This window comes from Drosophila montana, unplaced genomic scaffold (assembly GCF_035044405.1).
Source record: "Drosophila montana isolate Dmon_TW-CO22-7 unplaced genomic scaffold, ASM3504440v1 contig_1505_1, whole genome shotgun sequence".
NCBI lineage: Eukaryota > Metazoa > Arthropoda > Insecta > Diptera > Drosophilidae > Drosophila > Drosophila montana.
Genome location: NW_026996452.1, coordinates 1,313,628 through 1,322,923, shown reverse-complemented (window position 1 = coordinate 1,322,923; position 9,296 = coordinate 1,313,628). Strand labels below are relative to the sequence as shown.

The window sequence follows — 9,296 nt, the reverse complement described above, 5'->3', positions numbered from 1 at the left end:
AAAGTTTATGCAGCGCAGCAGCTGTTGCAAGGATTAGAAAAAAGCGTATCGCTAGAGGTAGAGTTCAACAGGCGCCAGGACTACCTGTAGCAAGGGCCTACCTGTAGTCGGATATAAACACTAGCTACGCAGCAGTTCCAGCACATTCCGCATTCAATCACCAAGCTAGCAACACACAACCAGTCTTAAGCAATTGCTCTTGAATTCTTTGACACTATGCTACGAAATACAAAGTTCTATAAGCACGCATTGGAGGCACAGCGTATTCCACTGCCGGAGCCACTGCCGCCCAATTATATAGACAATCTGCACGAGATATTCTTTGAGCAGATCTTCGAGCGCATCGATTACATAAGCGATCAGGTGAGGATGGCTCGTGCCTATCCACAGTTCCTGCCACAGGTTCTGCGCTTGTGGCAGAAGCGTTGGCACTATCGCATTGTTGGCCCAAATACCGCATTTTTGGGCCTGCTGGACATCGAGGATTATGTGTTCTTCATGGAGCACATGGCCAGTCGCTTTACCGAGCTGCACGTGCACGAGGATGGCGTTGGCTCCTTTGCCGAGTTCTATGATTATATAAGGCATTTGTGCGATATCAACATAATCCGATTTCCCAGTGTTGAATGCTGTGTGCTCGCCGGCAATCCAAATACCATGGTGGATGAGGATATACGCGATCTGACCGCAATGCTGCCCAATCTGAAGCGCCTCACGAGCTGCATGAATCTCTCCGGCCTGTATATGCGCGGATTCAAGAAACTGGAGCAGCTCGTATTCAAGTCCATGTACCATTCGGTGCCGCTGGACAGCCGCTGGATGCAGGAGATCTGTCTGAGCATGACACAATTGCGCGTACTGGACATCACGGACTCCTTCGACAGCAGCGTACGCCTGTACGACATCAAGCTGCCCAATCTGGAGGTGCTCAAGATCAATCTGAGCAGCGTCGAGTGCATGCTATCCCAGGTGCTGCAGCTGCCCAAGCTGCGCAAGCTGGCCGTGCGCTTTGATGATTCCCGTCAGCTGCACGCCGATCAGGAGACCATCTTCCAGCAGATAATTGTCGCCAAAAGCGAGTCCATCACACGCATTGCTCTGAATAATGAGGTGGTCCAGCTGCCCGCACGCTGGCAGCACAGCCTGCTCCTGGAGCTGCCCAAGCTGCGGGCGCTGGTCTGCGAGAACTGGTACCACGATGTTTTCTTTCTGGATCGCCAGCACATGCCCTGCGAACAGATGCAGGTGCTCAGCTTCAGTGGCTGGGAGGTGGTGCGAGAGTATCAGCTGCTCGAGCTGGTCGCCGAGTGTCCGCAGCTCAAACAGCTCGCTCTCAATGGTTATCACAGCAACGTGGACAAGCTGCAAAAGCTCCAGGCCATACGCAGCATGGAGCGCAATGCCAAGCCGTTGCAGGTATTTAGCGAGGTGATGTGGACAAATCTCCAGCCCAGCGAATACCAGCACTGGCGGTGCAACAAGCACGTGCAGGTGACCTGCGATGGCAGCGACTATGAGTACCAGGAGGATGGCTTTGAGTTTGATTTTATATAAATGTCCAGCTCCCAATTATAATTGTACATATCTATCTAAGGCCTTGTATTTGTATTGTGTTTTCGTTGTATATATATATATATTGGTAATAAAGGCGCACGCATTGGTTATACTGAACAGCAAGAAAGTTTTGGTTGAGGTTTACCAACATTCCCCTCGCACTGGCAATTTTCCGCGAATGTCTGGAACTCTCTTATTTATACTCATTGCAGCGCTTTAGGGCCCACAGCTTTGGCAAATGGAAAAATCAACACATTTTATGGCCAGGCTAAAAGATTTAACTGTGCTTTGGGCCCAGCTCTCTCAGACAGCAGGCATTGGCAATGGCAGCTCCATGACCTCCACTCCACTCACTTGGCCAGTTCGTTTTGCAAGGCATAAATTATTTGATTTGATTGAGTCGGAAAATGAGTTCGCAAAGTGCCCAAAGCAAAGTTTGCGACTGCAGCGAGCCGCTGCCGCTGCCGTTGCTGCTGCTGCTGCTGCTGGTTGAGTGGCCACCACCACTTGACCACATATGTATTTGTACGCTTACTCCAGGGTTGGGCAAGGCTAAGACTGAGTCAATACTGCCGTCATATGGGGAATGTGAAATTGACAGTGCTCAACTATTGCTGCCATTCGCAATTAGCAGTAAACAAAAATGATCTAAGCTAATGTGAACACGAATTATCGATCAAGATTGTGTTGAACCAATTTAAAACATTTAAATAGAATAAGAATTAAGATTTACATAAAATCAAAATTTGTTTTCTTTTTTTGAATCGTAAATTTAATCAGTCTTATAGCTTTAAGGGACAAAGTAATGATATGTTCTGCCCGCTGAAGATATTTTATCCTTGTAGACATTTATCTAACGGTTTTGCATATATGTTAAAATGTTGAAAATATCTTGGAAAACAAAATATTATGCCCTACAAAATCGCACTTTTCGACCGATTATTCACATAGAGTGTTGTGATATAGTAGTGCGATCGTGATAAGATTTGACTCAATATAACTTGATAAACAAAAGAGCTTTCCCTAAAAGAATCTACTTTTCCACCGATCGTTCCTATGGCAGCTATATGATGTTGTTTTCCGCTACGGAAAAATGGATTTATAAAAAGTTTCAAATTATTTATTTTAAATTGAGAGACTAGTTTGCGTAGAAACAGACAGACGGATAGCCGGAAATGGCTTTATCAATGCGGCTATTGATGCTGATCTTATTCTTAATGGGTTATATGACAAAATTATAATATATCCTCTACAAGGGTATAAAAACTTATATATTCTTTTTAAAATTTGTAAATGTTTTTGAAAGTAAAGTAAAGGTTACCGAAATGGTTTGTTCTAATTGCGTCTACACAATTAAATAAACAAATACAAAAAGTGCATCTGTGTTTGAATTTCCAATTTTCCAAAAGCAAAACCAAAGTTTAAAGTTAAAATTTCAGCTTCCTGACTCTTGCAGCTATGTGTTAATCAGTCAGTCAGTAAACTAGTCAAACTGTTTTATACATTTACTTTTAAACGTGTATATATCCGCCTGATCCTTAACAGTAGCCCACTGAGTAACTTTTCGTCCGTCTCTAGTGCGGGGTATGTAGCTGTTGGCTCTTGTTGCATTCAGCGAGCATGTGAGGAAATTAAGCAATTTTCAAAAATGTTCAAACTCAAAATGATTTACATAATTTCCGAAAAAAAAAAACGTATGAAAAAAAACTCCTGTTGCTTTCGCTTTCCATTACGTGACAGCGTTCACGGCACTGGCTAAGTTATTGGCCGCACCGACAAGTCAACACAAAGTCAGCACTGGACTAATTTGTGGCCGAGAGATTAAAATGCAAACGAAGCGGCCGAAACGACCGACGGAATGTGCAGCAGTCGGCAACTGGGCGACTGGCCGACTGGGCGACGCGACGACAGTTTGAAGTGGACAAAATTTAGAAATAATGGACTATTAAAATTTATGGCCAGCAGTGAGGAGGCCGTTGCAGTTGCCATTTCAGTGGCCGGCCAGGGGGTGGGAGTGAGACCTTTTGGGTTATCGATAAATGTTAGCCGTATATTTATGGCTTTTTCATTAATTGACTAATTGCAGAGCGGCCAAAGTGGCCAAAGTCTATGCGGCTGCCCCACTTAAAGCCCCAAACTAATGCGGCCAATTAAACGAGAGTCGTCTGTGCCCGGGCTGCCTAATTTCTCTATTAATTTTATTTAACACGAACAAAGGGTCGCAATTCGTCATGGGCTCCAAAATGTGTAACGAATTTTCAGGTGAAATTCGAGTTCGAGTTCGAGTTCCAAGTTCAATTCGTTCAGAGCCATAACTATATGGATTTGCGGATGGATGTTAACAGAAATCAAAATGAAATTAGATGGATTCATTTTAGCATAATTAAATTAAATATAGTCGGTTCAGAGCTTTGCTTTAAGTGGTGCACGGTTGGTCTCCGATAAAGTCGATCGCTCTGGTCCATAAATAGTGCGATAAGACGACGCGGCCCGTTTGATATTATTTTCTAGTTGGTTCTCTCCTACAAATTGTATCCGCCATTTCCCTAGTTGACAGCACTCATTTAAAAAGTTGAGCAATAAAATCCCATATAATTAGTGAGCGACAATACAGTAGTTAAAACTATGAATCTTGAGAGCTGAACTCGAAGATAACCCAGAGTTGATTGATAGTAAGAGCTAAGCACAAGCCGTGTTAACCGTTATTGACTTCCTAGTTAGAAGTTCCAACCAATTTCAAAGTCTTCAAACTTAATCGAAGCTCAAGCCATTCTCAAATGGAATTTATTTTTGGTCCATTTTCGAACTCTAAATAAATTTTTTTAAGTTCACACACATTTCTTTAAATTTATTACAAACTTTTTGCCTGTACTTGAATTTTTTTTTTAATTTGTTGGTTCTTATCAAATATTTTTCTGACCTTGAAATTAGCATAAAATATTTGTTAAAAACATAAGCTTAAGAGCTTGGTGCTTGTCATTTTCAGAACAATTTTGGCAAAATTGTCAGAAACAAAAATTCATTTTTCTGGAATTTTAAAAAAAAAATTAACAAACCTCAACCGAAAGAAACATTTTGATTAATTTAAAAATGTAATTACACAGATTTTTGAGACAAACATTTTGATTTAATTTTGAAATGTAATTCTGTCACAATTGCGGGCCTCAATTTGTTTTCAATTATTGTTACAGGGTGTTTTACATGAAGTTCCAAAAAGCATTCTCATTAATCGATGCTCCTGGGCAATAGTTGTACAACTGCCACAAGGATTTCAGTGGAGCACAATGAGTTGTAGTTGTTCATTCATGATTTCACAAATACACAGATCTATCAACATTTTCTGTAACTTGTCTTTGAAACTCATGTCTAGCCAATCTTTGCAGGTGGTCCTCGCCTGTTGATTTGCATGGTTAAAGCAACAACAACAGCAACAGCAACAGAAACAAAAACAAAAACATCAACGCAAGTGTCAACAAAACTTTACGAGTTAACAAAATGCCAGGTTGAAAATGCCCCGCGGCACCCTCTGCCACAGCTTGTTGCGGCTGGGTCTAAACGTTGACAAATCGTTTGGTAACTCAATACTTTTGTAATGCAAAAAGAAAAGCCCATTTTTGTCTACGCACAAGAAAAACACAACACAGCACAAAAGCACAAAGGCCTCGCCGGAATACAAACGCCAACAAACTACAAGATAAATGCTTACAATTTTATTGCCAAACAAGTTGACGTCTTGTCGCCGGTTGTCGAATGTCGAGTGTTGCGCTTTTTTGACTGGTCGCGTCGCATGTCGCATGTGGCATGGGGCATGCTGCCATTTATTTTCCAAAAAAACTGCATCCCTGTCGGCAAATTGTATTGATTAATGCCAGCGGTTTTTCATTCCAGCGGTTTGCTCTATTAATTTGTCCGTTGGCGAAAAAAAGGCAAAAATAAAAATCTAATTACCACAAGATTGTCACAGCTGGCACCGCTGGGGGCCAGTGTGATTGGTCGAACAGTCAAAGTCTTTCGAAAATCGCGTGACATTTCATAAGTCCCCAAATGATTTAATAATGTGACCGCCTTGTGCGTCAGTCTGAGCTACAAACGATCGGCTGCTTTATGAAGTGCTATCAATTGCCTATCAATGGCGGCGATTCTTGTTCTAGCCGCTCAATTTGTAGTGCCATCAAAATGCTAATTGCAATCGCTGTGCAGCCTTTCATCTAGCACCGCCGCTGCACCAGAAAACCAAACAAGCTGCTGATAATTCTCCAAGCTTAAGTAATTTAGTAACCGTAGCCGAAGCGACTGCAGCCGCAGCGGCTTCGGCGGCAACTCTTCAAAGCTATCGCCAACTGTAAACTGTCAAATCTAATAACTGCATTTAACAATGGAAAAGTGCTTAAATTGAATTTTCTTTTTGCCGCCAACTTAACGATGCAAAGCACTCTCATCCAGCCCAGATCAGATTTGCATTTAAATTGCTCGGCTACTGCGGCAGCCGGTGAAGATCTTTAAATTTGACAAAAGATCGATCCACTTTTACCCACTATTTCACCCAATTAATTAAAAGACCGTGGCTGGGTTATTAAAAACCGATTTCCATCATCACACACACACGCACACACACAGTCGTAGTGGCTAATGAAGATATCGGCGCAGGTGCTGACAAACAAAAGACTTAGGTGACGAACTTGGTTTACATTATAATGGAGATCAAGTGGGCGCTTCGATTTAATGATACGAGTAATTGCTGACAATATTAGATGCTAATTTTTCTATTATCTTAAAGAGATTATTAAAATACAAGAAAAGTTAAATTTTTAACTCTAAAATTTGCTGCCGAGGAATACTTGTTCAACATTTGAAATAGTTTGTTTTACATGTAATAGAAAAAGTAATAGAAACGAAATGGTAAGAAACAGGTCTATTAATCAATATACTTTTTGGCAATAAAACGATATAATTGACAGCTTGTTGACACTTTTCAAACAACCAGTAAGTCGATTTATCAATTTCAATAGATATTGGAATAGAAGAATTGCATAAGCTCGATTAGCACATTTTACCAGATAGTCATATTTACATATCTAATCCATAATCCATCTTTGAGTTATGCTAATCTTTGCAGATGGCTGTTCCACCTTTCAAGTGTGATTTAGTTAATTTGCATTTAAATAGGAACTCGTAGGCGCCAAGATTTAACAATAAAAGAAATTGCAAAGATACTTTTTCATATATAGAATTAAGATCATAGCCAAAGGTTTCAATTTATCATAACAATTCAAATATGTCCACTTGTGAACTGAAAACAACACGAAAAGACAACTTTCAGGTTTAACTCTCTTCGATCTATATACTAATTTATCAGCATCTCTATGATGACAAACTTAAGCACATATTTAATCTTATCACCGCTCAATGATCTTTTATTTATGCAAATCTTTGGGCTCACTTATCCCCCGTTGACTGTGAGACTTAGGTGACGAACTTGGTCAAATATGCAATGAAAAACTGATCAGTTAAGGTCTGGTAACTTGAGTACCATCAAACCAAACGCATCTTCAACTGGCTGGGCCAACGAAAAAGTGCAACATTTTATAGCTTAAAGGCACGTGCATGCAATTTTCATTCATACATTATTCATTCATAATGTGCTTTGGGTTTGGAGGAACTGCAACGTAGACAACTGCAACGACAACAACAACAACAACAACGACAACAACAACTCGCATGGCCCATCAGAGACAGCCACATCCATGCACATGTGGACTGCCAGCCTGTATCTTTAACTTCAGCTCCAGCTCTGTCTAGGCGCTGGCAAAAAATAGAAAAGAAAAAAAAAATAATTGCCAATTTCAAGTCAATTGCCTATTTACCCTGCTTATAGTTAATAGAGAAATCGCTGGGGCAATCACACGAGCCCCTCCATGGAACTGTGTAAACTATGGAAATATGATTGCCTTAGCGCTGGGAATTCATTTGCATAGGCTCCGGCAATTGAGTTAATGGTGAAATTTTCCTAAACGGGCCCTTCTTGGCTCGGTATTTTACTTCTTCTCCTGCGGATGACAACTGGCAATTATTTGACACCAAAATATGCAACTTGTTGACAAGCGCTCAGATTCAGACTTGAGGTGGTAACTCAATTTATTTATTTAAATTTTCACAAAAAAAAGAATATCAAAGCTCAACCAGATCATTGCAGTAGAATTAACCCAAATTATAGATACACTGTTCTCAATGTAATGTTTGTTAGAAAAAAGGCAAACCCAAACCGTAAATCATAAGAGATCCTCGGCATTGCAGCATCAACTGAACAAGTATCTCGCGTCGTAGTTTTTGGATAGAATATTGTCTCGGTGACGAGTTCAATGCTTTACTTATAATAAAAACATATAATACCTTAGTTTTACATTTGACAGACAAATAACTTAATCTATTCTTTCCCCAAGTGTCAAAAATTCGATATCTCATTAAGATTACAAATGGATTTAAATATCTAATGGTTATATCTCTTCCTAATATATCAAGGATATCACCTAAATTATAAATAGCAAAATAAATCAGAACTTCAAATCTCGCAAGGGGAAGGTGCTGCTCAATTGGATTGTCAAGAATTCAGACAACAAATTTGGCGACTCCAGGCTTAGCCCTGAAATTTATACAGATTTCACAGCACGAATATATGTATATATATAAATGTACTGCCTTTGACTTCAATGCTGTTAAAAACCCACACAGACGAACACTGCACCAATATACTTGTTTTCCGTTCAGAAACAGTGTGGTTAAGTCGAAAAACTCACAGGAAGTGCTCAACTTGACGTTAGGCTCCGCAGTCACATAACTGAGACATTTACAAAGCGACAGAACTCAGAAGGTAAAGTCTGATCTAGCCTGGCTTAGGGTCCATGATTTATTTGACATAGTTTTTTCGGTCTCGGGGCGTTGCATTAATTGAAATTGCAAATTTTGTCAGACAAAAAAAAAAAACAAAGAAAAATAAATAAATTGATAGAAGTTTTATGCAGCTTATTTTTGTTTTGGGTAGAAGTTTTTTGCTGGCCCATAAAACAGATTTATGGCCAGAAAAAAAGGGCTGGGCTCCATACGTACGCATATCAAAAATGGGAGGCGAGTCGCAGCGACGTTTATTAATTGAGGAATTATAAATTTTGAAGCGGTGGCATATGCACAATGGCTAAAAGATCTCAGAGATCAAACAGATATACGATAATCGAGAGTAACCAAATACGTTCAACTTGTGTGGCTGCCATCAAAAGCCAATAAAACAATATAAAACTGATGTCAGACAATAAAGAAAATGCTCAATAAATATATGCTATATACAAATACACATACATACAAACATATAAATTTTAATATAAAACGAAACTTGCTAGCAAGAAAAATTTGCATAAAATCAATGAAACTTTGTACGATAAAATGTGCATAGGAACTTTTATGGAGCGCGTTATCGTAAATCACAAGCAAATGCCAAATAAAAGTGTCGCTATGCATCTAACAGATACATAACCATGCGAGCAAAAGTATCTTTAAGATACTGACGATATTTGATGATGATGATGAACACAAAGCAGAACACACACGCGCACGCACTAAAAGCTGCTGGCCAATTGAAATATTGGAAATTTATGACTGGTAAAAGTTATATTTTCAGATAAATTAACAGCCAACCCGGCCGGCCACCAGCATAGGGGCCCATAACGAGCGAGAGTTGCTGTCGACGGGCA

At 40.0% G+C, this 9,296-nt stretch overlaps 1 protein-coding gene across 1 annotated transcript; it reads left to right on the top strand.

Annotated features, from left to right (window-relative positions):
- Positions 1 to 216: 216 nt before the first annotated feature.
- bard lies at positions 217 to 1,554 on the top strand. Its single transcript, XM_064688953.1, has one exon. It carries the CDS (start codon positions 217 to 219, stop codon positions 1,552 to 1,554), a length of 1,338 nt encoding a protein of 445 aa, XP_064545023.1.
- Positions 1,555 to 9,296: the final 7,742 nt, after the last annotated feature.